At 42.1% G+C, this 19932-nt stretch overlaps 1 protein-coding gene across 1 annotated transcript in view; it reads left to right on the top strand.

The window, feature by feature from the left end:
* nrip2 (nuclear receptor interacting protein 2) overlaps positions 1-8896 on the top strand; it is a 40221-nt gene extending 31325 nt beyond the window's left edge. Inside the window, exons 3-6 of the mRNA XM_034225979.1 lie at positions 3819-3901; positions 4336-4433; positions 5824-5876; positions 6874-8896. Coding sequence (XP_034081870.1) covers positions 3819-3901; positions 4336-4433; positions 5824-5876; positions 6874-6984 — 345 coding nt within the window. The 3' untranslated portion in view covers positions 6985-8896. The remainder of the gene's footprint in view (positions 1-3818; positions 3902-4335; positions 4434-5823; positions 5877-6873) is intronic.
* Positions 8897-19932: the final 11036 nt, after the last annotated feature.

The raw sequence follows: 19932 nt of genomic DNA, 5'->3' as shown, positions 1-19932 counted from the left end.
GACTGAATATATAAATCAATTGATTGTAGTTGTTGTCCCCTTGCCAGCGATTCTCTCACTAGTTTAGCATACTCAGCCTGGTTGTTGGCCCGGAAAGAACCTGGATTTTGGAGGGCCAGAAAAACTGTGAAACAGTACCCGTTAGCCGAAACTACCCCTAGTGGAAACGCAACAAAAAACGGTTAAACCGTGCTACGCGCTGCAGTGGAAATGCGCCAATATACACTTGAATTGACCAACTTCAGAGGAAATATCAGGCTCTTTAGCTGTTTAATGCTCCAGTTAGAGCACCAGCTAATCGCTAGCTGCTGTTTAGTGTTGAACAGGTACCATACAATGGGATATTTAGACCTTTTTGTTGTTGCTGAAAACAGCTGCACTCTGACGAAAAAGATGCCATGAGAGCGATGGGAGTAGATCAAAACAGTAAAGATGACAGAAACTATGAGAAGAAAGTAGCAAATACTAAAAAGTGAAATGAACCGAGTAAAGATAAATGCAAGAAAAGGTCCAAATACAACAAACAAAAAATAGACGCAACCTTGAAATAATTGGCCAAAAAATAAACGGATTTAACAATGGCGGCCTACGAGCTGACATCACCTTTATCTTTATGAACACATATTCTAATGCCAAAGAAAACACAGTCTTTTGATATCTGCACGGGCGTAAGGGGATTTGTCATTTTGTTCTCATTTTAATTTAAAATCAGTGTAAGTAAAGGAAAGAAGCAGACAGTAAAAGCTGCGAAATAAAAAAGCTCTGCAAGGGACATTTATTATTTTATTTAACCAGATAAAAAGCATTGAGATAAAATCTCATTTACAATGCTGACCTGCCAAGAAGGCAGCAACGTTACACATTATTACACATAACAAAGACATATAAAATACATACTAAGTAAACAAAAAGACGAAAAAGCAGTCACTACATTGTGCACATTTGGGACAGTAAGAAAGGTACACTACTTATTACTGCAAGAGCAGCTGGTGGTAAGGACCTCAGACAACTTCAATTTAAAACAGGCTATAGGGACAAGTGCCGTCAGTTTGAGGCTTGATTGAAGGTCATTCCAAGACCAAGGACCATAATAAAAAAGACTCCTTTTTCCAGCCTCAGTCCGCACAGCAGGAACCTGGAACCGTATCCAGGCACTGGATCTGAGGTTGTAAGAGTCACAAACTGGAGCAAATCTGGCACATATGTACAGTGGAAGCTTACCTAAAATGGATGTACAGTATACATTCATAGAAACCAATGCTGCATACTAAGTGAGGACCATCCAGTTAGGCTATACAGTTTGCAATGATGAGTCCTATAGGGTGCATTTGATATATATCGCAGTGCAGCATGGTAGAGTGGGTCAAGTTTGGCCAAAACAGTGGGACAGGCAAATCTATAAATTGTATCACCGTAGTCCAGCTGGGACAGGAATAAGCCAGAGACTAACCTTTTACGGGAAGAAGTTGAAAAACAACATTTAAGTCGGTAAAGGAAGCCAAGAGTGAATGTCAATTTCTTAGTTAGAACTTCAATGTGGTGTTTAAAGTTTAGATTTCTGTCCAACCAAAATCCCAGATATTTGTATGTATCGACAAACTCAACGGAGACGCCATCAAGGGTGTCAATGGAGAGGCAAGAGGACGCTGACTTGGGAGCAAAAAGCATTGCTTTGGTTTTCTTACTGTTCAATAGCAGTTTCTAAAAAGAAGCGCATGCTGTAGCGTGATACAATCTGATTTTAAATTGGAAACGGCCATATCCAGAGGAGGACCACATGAATATACAATAGTGTCATCAGCATACATATGATAGGTAGAAAATTGCATCTGATTACAAATATTGTTTACATATAATAAAAAGAGCAAGGGCCCCAAAATAGAGCCCTGTGGAACTCCCTTCTCCAAGGTGACAGGGTCAGAGACAGTACTACCCAACCTGACGCATTGAGTACGGTCGGTTAGATAACTCTGAAACCAGCAAATGGCGTTATGACCGAAACGAGACACCAACATAACATTAGACAGAATGTGGTGATCTACAGTGTGAAATGCTTTGGCTAAGTCAATAAACAATGCAACACAAACATATTTTTTATCCAAAGCAGCCTTAATATCGTCTAAGACTTTCAGACTGGCAGTCACAGTACTGTGCTTTGATCTATCCAGATTGCATAGGGTTAAGGATGTTGTGTGAATTTAAAAAAAGTTTTAGCTGAGTAGAAACTAGGGACTCAAGATTCTTTGATAACACAGAAAGATTTGAGATAGGACGATAGTTATTCAATGCAGTGGGATCACCAGCTTTCAAGAGGGGCGATACAAGAGCTTGCTTTCACACAGCTGGCAGTGTGTGAGTGGACAGGGAGAGATTACAAATGTCAGTAACTGGTTGTGCTATAATCTGAGCAGCAATTTTGAAAAAGAAAGGGTCGAGGCCGTCAGACTTTTTAGGATCAATTGAGTGCAAACCGTGTAAGACTTCAGAGACTGAGAAAGAAGCTAAATCAAAAACAGGGGAGTTCATCTCTTGACTAGGGCTGTGAGTACGACCATGCAGAGAGTCATGACTTTGCTCATCAAAAATGTGACCAGCCTTTTTGAAGTGAGCATTTAAGGCATTAGACAAATCATTTGTATCTGAAATAAAAGAATCACTGATCTTCAGTTTTTGTGGGAAACTAGAAAACTTCTTGTTCTGAAGTGATTTAATTGTTTTCCAGAACTTAGAATGGTCATTAAAACAATCAGTGGTTAAGCTCAGATAGTAATCAGCTTTAGCTTTTTTAATAAGGGCTGAACATTTATTTCTGAGGACACGAAAAATAAGCCAGTCATCACTAGTGTTAGACTTTCTAGCTAAAGACCATTGCTTATTTCGATCATGAATGAGATCAGATAGTTCTCTAGTAAACCATGGAGTGTTCCTATTCTTAACTCTGAATTTTCTAAGGTGGGCATGTCTATTAATAATCGATAAAAAGTGATTAATAAAGAATTGGACAGCAACATCGACAGATGGAATTAACGCTATGAAGTGCCATTTAACCTCCGCCAGATCGTGTAGGAAAGCCTGCTCAGAGAAGTGTTTGAAGCAGCGCCTGAGCACGATAAGGCCCTTGGCTTTGGGCAACTTAGTGCTCCTAATGCAAGCAATAGTGCAATGGTCACTGATATCATTAGGAAAAACACCAACAGACACATGCTTATGAGCTGCATTTGTTAAGAGGATCTGCAGGGTGGAGTACAGTTTCCTGTGAGTTTGTCAGCATGAGCGACTCTTTTCACAATGTAATTTAAGCAATCGTACTATAATAAATTAATTATAGCTGGTTAAAAGATGAGAGATAACCATTAATGTATGTGATCATGTTATCACGTGACTCGTTAGAGGTCACTTGTCTCGTCAGTGTGGGACTTGTTGTTGACTAATGAGTTAAATGCATGGATGACTCACTTGGTTAATAATTTATGCTCTGGTGATGCATTAAAATTCATTAAGTCAGAAAAATCCAAGCACAACCAACAAACTGAAGATTCAGCATCCTGTCAGGATACATAGTCAGCAACATGAAGCGATTGGGGAGATTTGTTTGTTTCTGCTAAGTTAATTAACTTATTTTTCAGTTTGGCAGTTTTACATGCACGTGGGAGTTGAAAGGATTTGTTCAAAAGAAAAAAACGATATGAATTGTTTTGTAAGCCCCCCCAAAGTCGATGTGATGTTGTGACTGTGTTATTTCTTCATGGGTTTCGGTGCCAAGCTGAAGTGAAAAAATCACACTGTGAATCCAAAATTACCCCCTGTGTTCCCCACAGTGCTGCGAGACGGAAGTGAAGGCCTCCATCAACACCGGCTGCCAACACAACCAGATCTCCAGCTCCTGCTGCCAGAGGCTGGGGTGAGAAACGCAAAAAATAAATAAAGGCTTTATAGGGGGGATTTAACAATGACAATGATAAGCTGCAGGTTTTTCCAGATCTTTAAAGACCCGACATCCCCTTCATCCTTTACGAAAGTTATTAAAATGCCAAATAAAGCACAGTCTTTAGATCTGTGCACTGGCTCAGAGGATGTGACATTTTGTTCTCTGCTATTTTAAATCAGGCTAAGTAAAGGTGAGAAGCAAACAGTAAAAGCTGCTAATATTGGTGTACTGTTAGTCTCCAAAATGCTTGTTAATATAAAGCTGCTTAAATTCTTAAGAGATAGACATTTAATGAGAAAATCGAATTATGAGAGACAGCAACTTTATACAATGGAAATCAATTTTTTTTAATTAAATGTATATAAATACACATCATATATATATTATGTGTGTGTGTGTGTTTATAGACTAGTGCCAAGTTCACCATGTGGGGGGAGCAGCTCAGTGACGGATCTGCAGCTGCAGCTGGGCAGACAGACTGTCCAGTGCTCAGCATATGTCAAAGGTAAGATTGATAAATCACACTAAAAGAGTGCTAATGCATAAAAATCATACAACTATTGGAAGAGTTTTCTCCATTAACAACACAGTATTGTTAGAAGCAGCTCTGTGAGAATGTACTGAAGCAGTGATGTTTTTTTGTGCCAATAGCGCCAGGCTAACATGCTAAAAAAGTGTTTGGCATATTGGACGTAGCCATCTTGTGTCATAGCCGAACGCTTTAACAGCGACACAATTCTTATAATTAACTTCATGAACTGAAAAAAAGTGAAAGGGTCAAAGCTATAGCCTACCCCAACAATTAACACCATCGTGTCAATCCCAAGTAGCTAAAGCACCCTTATTTAATGTCAATTTCAAATTAAAATCCCATTTCCGATGGACTGTCCACTTCAAGTAGGGAATGAGTCCTTACCCCAAGTGAAGGAGTTCAAGTATCTCGGGGTCTTGTTCTCGAGTGAGGGAACAATGGAGCGTGAGATGGGCCGGAGAATCGGAGCAGCGGGAGCGGTACTGCAGTCGCTTTACCGCACCGTTGTGACGAAAAGGGAGCTGAGCCAGAAGGCAAAGCTCTCTGTCTACCGGGCCATTTTCGTTCCTACCCTCACCTATGGTCATGAAGGATGGGTCATGACCGAAAGAACGAGATCGCGGATACAAGCGGCCGAGATGGGTTTTCTCCGCAGGGTGGCTGGTGTCTCCCTTAGGGATAAGGTGAGAAGTTCGGTCATCAGGGAGGGACTCGGAGTTGAGCCGCTCCTCCTTCGCGTCGAAAGGAGCCAGTTGAGGTGGTTCGGGCACCTAGTTAGGATGCCACCTGGGCGCCTCCCTAGGGAGGTGTTCCAGGCACGTCCAGCTGGGAAGAGACCAAGGGGTAGACCTAGGACCAGGTGGAGGGATTATATCTCTTCGCTGGCCTGGGAGCGCCTTGGGATCCCCCAGCTGGTTGATGTCGCCAGGGAAAATAAAGTTTGGGGCTCTCTGCTGGAACTGCTACCCCCGCGACCCGACCACGGATAAGCGGGAGAAGATGGATGGATGGATGGATTTCCGGAGAAATATTTGTGTCCTTGCCCCGCATTTAAACTAACCTTCCTCCATTCCTCACAAAGATAAAAGTCCACACAAATAATTATTTATGTTCTTATCTGATGAATTAAATCCAATCTGTCAGCCCAGACCCTGATTCTTTATGGACAATACATTCTCACTCAGCTCCAAAACGCTCACTTCCCCCCTATATAACTCATACCCATCCTCACAAGTACCAGCACTATAACACATAAATTAATAATGTAGTGTGTTGATGTCTTAATCTGGCTGATGTATGCATGTTTGGAAGAGCGTGTTCATAAAGCACTTTTCCCCCCTTATCTTTTCTTTTTCTCTTTTAGAGGACGAGGTGTTTGAGCTGTGCCTGGGTCTTCAGACATTGTTGGAACTTAAAGTAAGATCCACATTTGCCTTCGCTGTGGATTTTCTAAAGAATCAGCTGCCTGAAACAGTCACAAGGCTTTTACATAAGCAAAGGAAAAATAAATGCTACCGTAGAAGAAAAATTTCCATTTCAGAGGGAAAGACGTACCAGATATTCATGTGGTGTTATATAATCACGAAAATGCTGAGAGTGCACCAGCAGCACTAGATCCCCTTTGTGCAGGTAAACCCGCCATGGAGTGAATTGAGGACCTTTTGTGAGAGGAGAGTTTGAATTTGGACATTATAAAATGCAATTCAAAGTCCATTAAGAGACTCACAGGCAATCTGGAACTAGTGCTCGCTGTTATTTCATTACTACATCTGCTGAATCTGGTTAATATCCCTCTTAAAAATCTAATTAGTTTGGGACTTCAGCTGGGCTCATAAAAGAACATGAGCTCTTTTTTTCCTTTAGTTTTGTTAATGAACCATTAAGGGCTTTGTAATCTGTAAAATGCATTAATCAAGCTCACCCCATGACTGAGCTTTCTCTGTACATTTCCGTAAACAGAATAATAATTCTTTAAATATATTGGCTTAAACTACCATAGGGTTTTTTGAAAAGTTCAACATAGAGACTGCTGGAGCATATATCAATAAAAAGCCTTTAGCTTAGCGGTGGTGACTTGAAGTCAGGCGACTGCAATGTGGTTCATTCATAGCATTATGTTAGCTTTTAACTAACTAATCTAATTTAAGCTTGTACTGTTGCCTAGCTGGTGATGATATGTAGAGATTATGCTGTTGAAAAAAATATGTAAATATCTGTGTGTTTGCCAGAGCTTATCCAATGGAAAAATGACATATGCTAACTTCAAATTCGGCCAACAACAAACACATTTTGATTACTGCACCAGTCTATAGAAATCTTGAGAAATTAAGTACTTTTTGTATTAAAAATAGATTTTTATTGGATACCCACCCTGTTTTTAACACTGAATATGTTTCACTGTGTCTCCTCACAGTGCTGCCTGGACCTGAGCAGCCGGGTCCTGAAGCTGCAGGGAGAGGAGCTTCCCTTTCTAAACCCTTCGACCGACAGCCTGTGCCAACACGACACCAACGAGAACCTGTGAGCCCGACTCCACCGAGGCCTCCACCTCTAAATCTGACCGGCTGCAGCCACGTGGCGCGATGCAGAGTCTGATTACAGTGTCCGCCACACTGCCAGAACATGGATGAGCTACCGTCTTTCTTGAGTTTGCATCATTGTGTTTGTAGAATTAAGACATTCACTATGATTATCTATTACATTAAATTAGTCTAGTTTTCAGAGCAGGTGTAAGCCTGTTTTGTGCAGATCCAATCTGAGGGTCTAATCATTCTTTATGATTATATTATATATTCAACTTATACTATGTTGAGCTGCGAGAGTACAATGATGCTCTCTAAAATGGAAAATCATTATAATATTTTTAATGGAATTTTAGTGGAATATTTCGTGATTTGGCTGTACAAAGATTACTTTAAATGATCAAATAAATGAAAAAAGTGTTAAGTGTAAATCATTTCAGTTTAGTTGGTTTGAGAGTAATTGTTTTATATTTTGGGAGCCATGGCAGTTAATTTTCTTAGAAAGTGATATGAGGCAAGTTGTATGAGGAGATACAACGATCATGTCTGTATGGGAAACATGATTTTGCAGCCAGTAGCCAGTTAGCTTAGCATAAAAACAGGAAACGGGAAACAGCTAGCCTGGGTCCGACCAAATGTAATAAAAAACAACCACTAATTTCCTTTGACTCGTATACATACAACTAGTCGAAAGAAAGCGAGAAAACTTTTTTAGACTAACGTTGGGGCAGAGCTAGCTAGCTGTTTCTTTATGATAAGCAGCTGCTAGCTGTAGCTTCATATTTACCGTACAGACACGATAGAGATATCAAACTTCTCAGTATACTCTCATCAAGATTGTGAATAAGCATATTTCCCAAAATGTTAAACTATTCCTTTATAAACCAACGTGACCCCTCAAACAAGTATTGGTACGCAGGAACCCCCCTCCTGTGTGTTAAAAGAGATGTTCAGATGCCTTGAAGTTTTTTGAAGTCTTGTGTAATTAGGCAAAGATCAGGCTACCTCTCCAAGAAACAAAGACCGGTTCTCATCTTGAATTTCAAACGAGAGATCTGAGGATAAACTACTTTCCTGATGTAATTATATTCTGCTTTATGAAACCCTTCTGCTCTTTCTGTCCCTATCAAAAGACTGAAGGGGGGAAGTAGTCCAGACTGTCACAACCACCTTGCCTGAATTACAAGTAGTTCCCTATAAGTCCTTTCAAATTTGAGACAGCTACAGAAATATCAAAAACATTCCATCTGCATGACTTTGAAAAGTTCTGCCTTTGTATAAGTCTGCATGTTTGTGTACTAGTCTGAAGTGTCTGCAGGGGCTGTGTGTGTGTGTGTGTGTGTTGTTACGTATGGGAGTCATAAGCAAGGGTTGTTCATGCCTTGTTTTTGGCTTGAGTTTCACACGGGAAAAAGAGGAATACCTCATAATCTTATCCCAGACCAGTCCACCAAGCTCCGGTCAGAACAAGCTGCCAAAATCCAACCCCGGCTGCCTTCCCTCTCCACCTCTTTCAAGAGATTGTCATCAACAGTGGCTGCGATATGTGCCAAGACCCGTCTTTAAAACTCATCATTTTTTCACTTTGACTCCTCACGTTTGTCACAAGGATATAAAGAGTCCCCATTACGGTGCCACCTGCCTCTGAGTGTTTTCATAGTGTGGAGAATCAAGAGCTGCCTCAGATCATGCTGTGCTTTAATGACACGTGTGCCGTGCGTGTTGACTGTGCTGCAGTATCTATAAGATCTCTCCAAAGAGGTCATACACACATAGATTTGTTTCTCTTTGATGTACTAATGATCTCCCTACGCCGTATGAGAGGAATCAATGTATGACAGACATTTATTTTTGGTGTTATCTCTTCTTCTGAACAGTATTTTCTCTGCCTAATAAAAATATGTATTCTGGCTAGTTCTGTTTCTATTCATACTCTAAATATCAACTGACAAAACATTGAGGAGTGACGGGTCTAATTGTAAGGGAGAATTTATGTGAAAGGGCAGACATTTAAAGAAGTACCACTTTTACTTCAAAACCTCAATAGTTTTTTCAACGTAGAAGTTTTCTTTTAAGTATTCAAGGTTACCATCGGTGTGATATAACTGATGAAAATTCTCATTTAGGGGGAGTTGTATCTTTTAAAATCCCCTAGTGTCTGCCTGTCTGAATGATGTGAACCAGGGTGTGCGTGGGCTCTACTAGAACAGCCAGTTTCTCGGTTTATTGGACATCACATTGATTCCTATGGTCTTTGCTCACAATACACCCCCCTGCTGCAAGTGCCCTTCACTGGTACATGCTGCTATATAAGGAACCGCTCATGTCCTAACGGAAAGCACATGTTCCCACAGCACCAGGGGCTCGGAGGGTTCAACCCTCTGACCATCGAAGGCTCTCATTTCTTCCACCCTTTTTTCAAAATACAGACATAAGACAGTTTATGTCAGGTTTTAGATTCTTATAATCAAGACGTCTCTCATGTTCTCAATGCTGAAGAGCAGGGTTCTTTTTGTTATATTACTGAAACCTGTAGGCCTTGAACATTTAACATGGTGCTTGAATAAACAACAAATAAATTAAATCAAACAATTAAATGACAATTTCATTTAAAAGCAGGATACAGTCAGGTTAAATTCAGGTTAAAAGCAGGATGCATTCAGGTTACATTCAGGTTAAAAGCAGGAAACATTCAGGTTAAAAGCAGGTTACATTCAGGTTGAAAGCAGGAGACATTCAGGTTAAATTCAGGTTAAAAGCAGGATACATTCAGGATAAAAGCAGGATACATTCAGGTTAAAATCAGGAGACATTCAGGTTAAAATCAGGATAAAAGCAGGTTAAATTCAGGATAAAAGCAGGATACATTCAGGTTAACAAATGGACTTGACTTCTTATTTTGTTAATCACGGCTAGGTCAAGTTATTTATTTGTGATTTAAAATCCCACACAAATCATGAGTGTAACCCTGCGCAGTATCTTTTTATATTATATTACAGATTCCACTGGGAAACCACATTCAAATGTAAATTAGACATCAAAAGTAATGGGAGCAGATGGTAAACCCACAGGTGTGCAGCAAAATAAAATGCGTCAGCACAAATCAAGTCCTCCACTTCCATAATTATTTTCAGAATCTGCATTCGTTTGTATTGCATCTACGGATGTTTCCCCACAAACTGTATTCATCTCGTCAGAGCTGTCATGCAGTGCAATTTATTCTGTTACGCTTGGTTTGACAGCTTCTAGCACTGGTAAGCTCTTAGCAGGGAATAGAGGGGGAGAAAGCCTAACAGGAACATATAATTACAGCAAACCTTGTTGGAGATTTCCCTCAGTACGCCCACGCTCTTGTTTTGAGACACTTTGCAAACCACATCCTGTTAACACTGCTGCAGGTAACACCTCTGAGAGGAAAGCACCTATTCTCACACATGTCCTCTCAGAGGAAACTGGTTTACTTTCCGTCTGTGTCAGGGTCTTTAGACAAATGCACAGCAGATGCGTGAATAATAGATGTCTTAAAACCACAAACTGATCGCTTCATGCATCTTGTAAAGAAAGACCTTTAAGTTTAGCACAAGGCAGCAGACGATGCTTGATATTTTCTGAGCAGAAGACATTTGCATAAAGCAGCGTGCCTTATCCTCCCGTATGATGGTCTCTTCTCATTAAGAGGGCAGAGAGATGGCAGTAGAGGGGGCGCACAGATCTGCAGCATAATGAAATAAATCTCCAAGAGTAAAAGCACACAAAGCTTATAGACCTACAGTAAACTGCCTGTGCTAAACCACCCATGCTATTGTATTTATGGACAATTATTGGCAAGCAAGGTCAGGTGAAGAGAGTCAAAATTCGAAATGTCATGACAATAAAACTACAAAAAATTGAAAAGACCAAAATCAACAATGTGTTGGTCCATATCACAATGTTTTATGAATTCCCTACCAAGCCAATTGGTTCCTTAATCAGCTGGGAACTGTAGTTTTCAGCAAGAACTGCAGTAAACTGTGCACATAGGGATTATTTCCAGCATCAGCATTTCCGATGGCATGATTGTGTATGTGGGATTTACTCAAAGAGAACTGGTGTGTTTGTCTTCATAATAAAGAAAAATGGCTCCCGGTGGCTCTCTAGGCAACTAATTAACACAACCAACACAAAGCTGAATTTGATGGGAATGTTTTTTATAATTCATCCTTAGTGGAACCTAGATGTCATCACCAATCCTTAAAACATTTCTTCATCTGTAAATTATGTGGCATCTCACTAAAAAAGAAAGACATTGCCAAAATCAATAGAAGATTCAGCCGCTTAAAGATATTTGAAGCCTGCATATGAGACCAATTTGCAGTTACTTTTGAGAATGGAGTCGTTGCAAAGCTCAGCTGGTGTGGGCAGAGAGACCGTCCCTTTGTCACGGACCTTTGATACAAGCGCAGCCAACTCCTTATCACAGCCTGTTTATTTACTTTCTTGTCACCAGAAATAGCTATCTATCTCTTCTTGTCCTTCATCTCTATCAATAGCATCTCCTCCCTCCATCTGGTGAGGGGTTTCAGACAAATACACACACTCACACAAACACACAATGCAGCCCTGTAGGTTGGATTAACTCAGTGGGAATGACCCTAAAGCCAGAACCCCGGAGAGTCGGGGTGTTTCAGGGAATATTGATCTGACCAGTCCTCTATGGTGCTGTTGTGTAACTCAGGGCCAGTGAGTGGCAGATGCTCCAGAGAGGCTTTGAAACAAGACAGTGGAACATATTTAATATATTTCTCAGAAAGAGTCACATGGAACTTAATATACAAGTAGAGAGAAGGCTGACTGAGAATAGGGGCAGATGAAGATAAATGCTATGTTACCGTGATTACTGCTCAAATAGCATTCACTTCATTATTTAAATCGCATTTCTAACTATAAGAAAACCCTAAAAATTATGTAAGCTATGATATATCCGACTTAGCAATAAAGTGACTTAAAAAGCAAACAAACATGTAAGACAGCAGCTGGCATGCTAACATAATCAATCAATCAATCAATCAATCAATGTTTATTTATATAGCACCCAATATCACAAATGTTACATTTGTCTCAGTGGACTTCACAGTTTGTACAGAATATCAGTATGACAATACGACACCCTCTGTCCTTAGACCCTCACATCGTACAAGGAAAAACTTCCGGAGAAAACCCACAATTAATGGGGGAAAATGGGAGAAACCTCAGGGAGAGCAACAGAGGAGGGATCACTCTCCCAGGACGGACAGACGTGCAATAGATGCCATGTGCAAATTGAAAAGATAAAGATATTTTACAGCATAGATAGACCAAATGTTTGGAAATGCATACGTCTATATTAAGAAGATGAAGGGAAGTAGTATAATGAGAGTCAGGCAGGACCACAGAGACAGGTTCAGCCACGACTCGAAATCCAGGACTCAGGATGCAGGACTCAGGATGCAGGATCCAGGACTCAGGATCCAGGACTCAGGATGCAGGACTCAGGATCCAGGACTCAGGATCCAGGACTCAGGATCCAGGACTCAGGATGCAGGATCCAGGACTCAGGATCCACATTAGCATGTTTGTTATGTATTTAGCATCAGAAAATGCTAGCACATGTTAAGCTTGCATACATTTCAAAGTCTGGCAGTATATGGGTGAATTCAGACATTAGTTTATATTCTGACACATCCTAGATCTTACACAGGTTAAGTGTCGCAGGCCATTTATGGAGACAAGTAAGTACATTTTTTAGCAGGAACCTCTGCAAAAACCTTTTTTTAAAACTCAGTTCCATCCTTAGAAACCAACACAGCTACAACACTTCCTTTTGTTATAATTGATTCTGAGCTGCACTTCAAAAAGGCAAAACAAATCCCACATACTGAAAAAAATAATATGGGTATTAATTCAAACCTTATTTTTCTATTGCATAAATCTCAAAGCGCCGCCTTTGAGTTAAAATCAATCATTATCTAGGCGCGCTGTTCCACCAATCAGAACACTGATGTTTTCAATGGCATTTATAAAATACATTACATAAAACCCAACAAAAGCAGCCAGTCACATTGAAATCCTCTGTGGAGATCAAACCAGTAGTTTTATTGCTGGCTGTGGAGCTGCTCATCCTGCAGATCTCCCTCAGAGAGCATGAGGGGATGATGGAGCGCAGATTTAAGCCCCCACACAAAATTGGAAGCTGTTAATCAGTGTGGTCAGTTCCCTCCGGCTTGGAGCTGTTGAGGGAACGTGATGGAGCTCATGTCAAGCCTCCCCCCTCCACTCTGGAGGCTGGGGGTCCAGCTGTCTGTCGCTCAGGATCAGATCCACATCACCACGCCCCCCCCCCCCCCCCACCCACTGTGCCACCAGGACAAGCATGGGCATGGGGCAGAGAGTGAGGAGAGGGGGGCTTATGTAAACTGGCAGGAGGGTGGGGGCAAATTATGAATGACGCTGCACAATATAATATCATGCAGAATTTAATTTGAGCTTTACTGCAAATAAGAATGAATTAAATAATCAATTAATCTGCCAAGTATTTTCTTGTCGGCATCAAAAGTGTTTTATTTTATAGTTAACAAAAACGCTTCTTTCATTAAGTCCAGAGAGCTGAAAGAGTGTGTAAAATGAGTCTTAGAGGTGGAGAATTAGGACTTTAAAAGTCTGTATTCTGACTTGCTGTAAGAAGAATGCAAACAATTGGAGCGTACCACTTCATCATAACCCTGCACTTTGACCTTCTTGCATATATGCCAGTCGCAGTCCGTTACAGCAAAATAAGTACGCAATTTGAAATAGAGCCGTCATAAGGTTGACTTATGTCTTTGATCTCTCTGCGGCTCACTCCATGTGACTTAAAAGAAAATGCAGTGATACATTTAGATGTTTTCAATGACCTAAAGTCCTACAAATTAAGCAGTAAACCTACATTTATGTATAACAGAGAAAGGAAGGAAACCATACAATAGGTCAAAATCTAGAAAACGTAAACCACAAATCTATTATCTTTATACTTGGCCACTAATCTTCTATTGACTAATTGTTGACCCACGTATAAACATAACCTCATGTGTAATTTGGAGTTTGCTGGAACAGTGACATTGAGGCAGGATCCACAGCATGACAACAGATTTTCTGAACGCAGCATTTTAACACTTCCCCACCCCAAGCTCCATGACGGACATCAGGAGTTGGTTCGGCCTTGTCAACCAGGTGGCTAACTACGCCCAGTTGCGTGACACGATGGCTCCATTCAAGCCGTTCCTCAGCCCACGCTGTGTGTTCCTATGGTCCCCCGTTCTGGAGGAGGCCTTCCAGACGTCCAAGCAAGCCATAATGGAGGCCATCCGCGAGGGCGTGGAGATCTTCTACGACATGCAGAAGCGTACCTGCCTCCGCCCTGACTGGTCCATGCGTGGCATTGGCTACTTCCTGCTCCAGCAACATTGTCACTGTGCCTCGGGCATACCGGACTGCTGTCCAGGAGGATGGAGGATCACCCTCGCGGGTTCGCGTTTCCTGTCCCCTGCGGAGCAGCCCCGCGTCTGTGGCCTGGAACAGACGCGGTACTTCACGCAGGGGTCCGACAACCTCGTTGTGGTCACCGACCATAAGCCATTGGTGAAGATCTTTGGCGACCGTACGCTGGATGAGATAACAAACTCGCGTCTGTTTAGACTCAAGCAGCGCACCCTCCCATGGCGCTTCGACATTGTGCATCTGTCTGGCAAGAACAACTATGCCGCTGATGCCACGTCAAGGCATCCTTCCCCCTCGGGCTCAGCGAACGGCCTCTCACTGGGGCTGCCGAGCGAGCCTGACGCCGTGGAGTCAGCACTCATGGCCTCCATCCGCGACGACGCACGGGAACTCGGAGCCGTCTCTTGGCCCCTCCTCGCACGGCTGACGAATGCCTCGGCCACCTCCTCCAACTCATCGAGCAGGAGGGTGGGATTGACGTTAACGACCCTGCCCTGGCGAGTCTGTCATCGGTCTGTGAGTCCGTCTACGCACAAGACGGCGTCCTGCTCTATCGGGGCCGCGTCGTGGTCCCCCCATCCCTCCGTGGGAGAGTCCTTCGGCATCTCCATGCCGCTCACCAGGGGACCTCAGCGATGGGGCAGCATGCCCGTGCCATAGTTTACTGGCCCGGGATGTCCGGGGACATTCAGGCCATCAGGGACGGGTGTGCAGACTGCAACCGCAATGCTCCGTCACAGGCGGCTACACCCCCCCCGGCCGTCCTCACCCCCGTCCACACCATTCGAGGCGGTGTTTGCTGACTTCTTCGACTATGGGGGCCGCCACTACCTAGTTGTCGGGGATCGGCTCTCGGGCTGGGTAGAGGTCCTGAGCTCTACGGTGGGTACTGCCCTGGCGGGCTCAGCCGGCCTGGTCCAACACCTCCGTTCGTTCTTCTCCACCTTCGGCGTACCGGAGGAGCTCTCGAGCGACGGTGGTCCAGAATTCAAGGCGGGCCACACTGAGGACTTCCTCCGCTTATGGCACGTCAAACACCGTGTGTCTTCCGTTAGCTTTCCGCAGTCGAATGGGAGGGCGGAAGTTGCGGTTAAGACTGCTAAGCGCCTCCTGATGTCCAACACCGGCCCGTCGGGCAGCCTTGATCAGGACCGCTTCCTGCGTGCTATGCTGCAGTTGCGAAACACGCCTGACCCCGACTGCAACCTCTCGCCAGCGCAGATCATCTTCGGCCGCCCCCTTCGTGGCTCGCTCTCCTTCGTGGCTCGCTCTCCTTCGTGAACCGCCTCGAGAAGTTCTCGAACCCGCATATCTGCCTGCTATGGCGCGAGGCGGACTCGGCTATGGGCGCTTCCCCACCGGCGCCTGCTGATGAGGCGTCCTCTGACCTGGGCGCACCGCTCCCGGTGCCGCAGTCGCCGCTGACGCTGCCCCAGCCTACTCGGCCGGGCCGCGTGAGGAGGCCGCCTGCACGTTACGAGCCCGGCAGCTGTATACGGGATTTAGACCGTTAATCTATTCCAGCCCATAGATTTCCGGTCTGGGGGGGATGAAGAGTTTATCGCCGGCCACTAGAGGGCAGCGTCTCACTGCTGTCGCTAACCGGATATGCCGTGCTCTGGCCATTCTAGTTCGAACATTGTTCCTTCACTCCACCTCGAGTTGAGACGTTCATCCACTCATTCATGTAGGATTGTTTCCACTATTGTTTGGTGTGTCTATACTTTCTGTCGTTGTATATATTTGTGTTGTGTTGGTGATGACATGCATGGATGTAGTACTTTGTCAGCTTATCTTGCTGCATTGCTCTGTTTCAGGGTGTCGTCATCCTTGTCAATAAACTACCGAAACTGACATTGAGGAGTGTGTTTCTTCACTTTTAAGTTGGATGTAATCATTGTAATCCCTTCTCTATTCACATCATTAAAGGGTTTTTAGATTTTGAAAGCTTGATGTCTTGACTTTATCTGTTATTCTTATGGAAACAATGTTAGTCCTACGGGGATGTGCCAATACTATCCTGCAAACCAAATGCTTTAAATCATATTTTAAATAAAAGGTTATATAATATGTCACACTAAGGCTGCATCTATTCAGTGGAGAATGCAGAGAGCAGCCTCAAGGGAGTGTGCTATGTGCTGTCAAGTTAGATAGACAGGCTCCACATGATGGTTTATTACACAGTAAATGTCTCATGGCAGTGGTCATTTTTAGATATAGAAGTCATGTTAGAGTTCAACCTTTTTGGCTTGTGGCCTTCATAAACAAAGATGTACCTTAAATGATAGCAGCGCGGCTCTGGGTTGGGTGAAGCCAGGATTTCGGTCAATTTTTCCGCCTGAAAAACACAGAAATCTCAACAACTGGTGGATGTATTGAAATTAAAATGTGTGACATTCATGATCACCAGATGATGAATCCTGTTGACAAGTGATCCTCTGACTTAGAATCTAACGGCACCATGTCTAGCATTACAAAAAAAAGCTTTGCATTGCAATGAAATGATGTGCAGATTTTTACATCTATTGTTTCTGTACTTTTGTTTATGACCTGAAACCTGGTAAGCTAATGTCATTCCCCACTAGCCTCAGGTGTACTTTAGTGCTAATCAGCAGATATTATGCTAACACATTGCAACCTGGTCTCACCAAAATACGTGAAATGACTACGACCCCTTAACACCGCATTCAAAACTAAGATGGTCAACACAAAGCATGAACATGGTGAGCAACATACCTGCAAAAACATCAGCATGCTAGCATCTTCTTTGTGACCACCGTGCTGCTGTCATCATTAGCATTTAGCTCAATGTACCATGATGCTAAAAGTAGTGCCTCATAGAGTCATGGATGTAGTCTTGTTATTTCCCCTGTTGTTGCTAATTGTTACGATTTGTATTTTCAATTAAAACCCCAATTTTCCAAAAGCAGTTCCATGTTCTGGTTGACAAAATAATGTTGTTTCACTCTGTTGAGGTTCATTGCTGCATCTTAATTATTTTGGGATGCAGAGGAGTCACAGGCATATTTTAGAGTCTGATGATTTCTGGAGTGAACATCACAGTCCAGCCTCTTTTAAACATGTATTCAGTGTCAGGTGCACATACTACAGTAATTCAGAATATAAATGGAACGAATACATAATTTAAAGGAATTAATGTGGCATTACAATGTCCGAGCGATATTGGAAATAAACATTAACGCAATAAACATTTAATAAACAAGGGAAAAAAAGATTGAAATAAAGTAAAAATGTATAGATTTTATTTATATTCTTAGATAAGAAAATAAATAAAATAAATAAAAGTTGAATAAATAAAAGTCTGTACTTGACTTACTCCATAAGTGAAGTACAGACTCTAATACGCATCACAGTAATCGTGTCAGTGTGCTATTTCTCAAGTTGAAATCTGCTCTGGTACCATGAGAGCATTTCAATTCCCTGGTGAAATTTTTTTTAGTGCAAAACAGGATAATTGATGCATAACAAACAGGTCCCAGAGGGAACCTCTCTTGTGGGCAGATCCCAGATGGCTAAGAAAGGGCAATTTGGGCATAAGTCAATACAAGAAATGATGTGGCTGAAATAGTTGCAGACAAATCCATACACACACACAAAAGGTCTGTTAGGTCCCAACCCAGGGTCAAAGGTCGGACGTGTTTTATTACATTACATGTCACTTATTAAGCGACTTACATACTCAATACTGTGGGCAATCCCCACAGGAGCAATTTGGGGTGAAGTATCTTGCCCAGGGACACGCTGAAACACACATTGGTCTGAGCTTACTGCACACAAATGCTCTTATAAGGACAAGCAGCAGCTGAATGTGTTGACTGTGTGATACAACAGGAAGTAACAAGGTTAACTTTTCATCGGCTCACGTAGAAGACGGCTTTACATGAGGACGCTCCAACAGTTGTGAGGTGAATCATAATTTATCACAGCGTACATTACAAAGAACTAGCTTGTTTTATGATGTACAAAGATGAAACAGTAATTAATAACCCTTTAAGTGCTGGTGTTAGTGCCAATGCTCTTATAATTGTGTAGGTAATTATTGAGCTCTATTAAGGCATGCATTACGATATAATAACAAAATAAATGGTAAAGCCTATTTTTGTACACTCCTGTTTGATTTACGGCTTTATATTACATTTGAGGTTTAATTCTGTCAACAAACAAGTGGCACAAACAAAAGGTGACGAAACATTTTGATCTGTGGCGCTCTGAGTGTCGTTCTATATGTGAAGTCTCCCCTGGCAGGTCCTCTAGTCTAAAGGGCAGAAACACCAGAGAGATGAGGGGCTGCAGGACACCTGAGCCTGTGTTTACCCTTTACACACACTCTAATTTATATTGCATGAGAGAAAGAGAGGCAGTGTGCATGGATAGTTATAGGATCCCCCGTTGGGTACAGTGGGTGAATCCCTTACTAACTCATCGTCACACCCTGCAGGCGCTGACTGCCATGTAAATAAATGTGTATTATGTTTCATCTGAAGTGCCTTATATCTTTGGGATCCTGCACCAGATAAAAGAAAATGCTAAAAGGCTTCACAGGATAAAAATAAAGTGGGTAATTGCATACACGTTTGATCTTTTTCACCAGAAAAGGGTCGCCGATTTGAATGCAGAGATTAGCATTTTATAAACTGTCACGGTTTTGTGGTATTACATTTTTTATATGAAATTGGATAATGGAGGAATAAGAAAATAACTATAAACATTATTTGTAAAACACAATTTAAAATGATGATTTCTTAACAAATGTTTCTCATTTAGTTTCTCTGGTGTTCTTCAACACATTTCCCCCCAGGGTCAAGTATTTTAATTGCATGTAACTTTAACATTTACGTTTACTTGTTATAATAAATAATGTATTTTGGTTATTGATAATTAATATATACTGAATGTGTGTGACCAACCAGACTGCTTCTGTCTTTACTTTTAACTCCGTCTCACTCACACACATTTCTTTTAACCTCCGTATTAGTGAAGCAAATATGATAGCCGTCAAGCTTTATACAGCCCAAAACAAAGTAAGTCAAATGCATTTTACCAAAGAATACTGCAGGCAGCATGATTTCCGAGCTATTTATGACCCACATCAGACACATCACATGGATTGAGCTGCAGACAGTTCTAAGACAAAAGACAACCTTATGACGGCTGCATTTAAAAATGCATACTTTGTTTTCTAAGTTCCAATTTCGCGCTATATTGCAATGGCGATTTAGTCAAGAAGGCCAAAGTGCAAGGTGATATAATAGTAATGACGAGGAACTACGCTATAATTGTTTGCATCTTCATGCTTCTTACAGCAATACCTTTAGTAAGTGAGAATTAAGTACCTAATTCTCCACCTGGAAGACTCATTTTGCATTCTCAGGACTTAATGCAAGAAGGTAGGGCTGCGCGATTATGGCAAAAATCATAATCTCGATTATTTGGGTCAA

Source organism: Gymnodraco acuticeps, unplaced genomic scaffold (genome assembly GCF_902827175.1).
Source record: "Gymnodraco acuticeps unplaced genomic scaffold, fGymAcu1.1, whole genome shotgun sequence".
Classification (NCBI taxonomy): Eukaryota; Metazoa; Chordata; class Actinopteri; order Perciformes; family Bathydraconidae; genus Gymnodraco; species Gymnodraco acuticeps.
The sequence above is the reverse complement of the archived record's forward strand: the minus strand, read 5'-3'. Positions and strand labels throughout refer to the sequence as shown.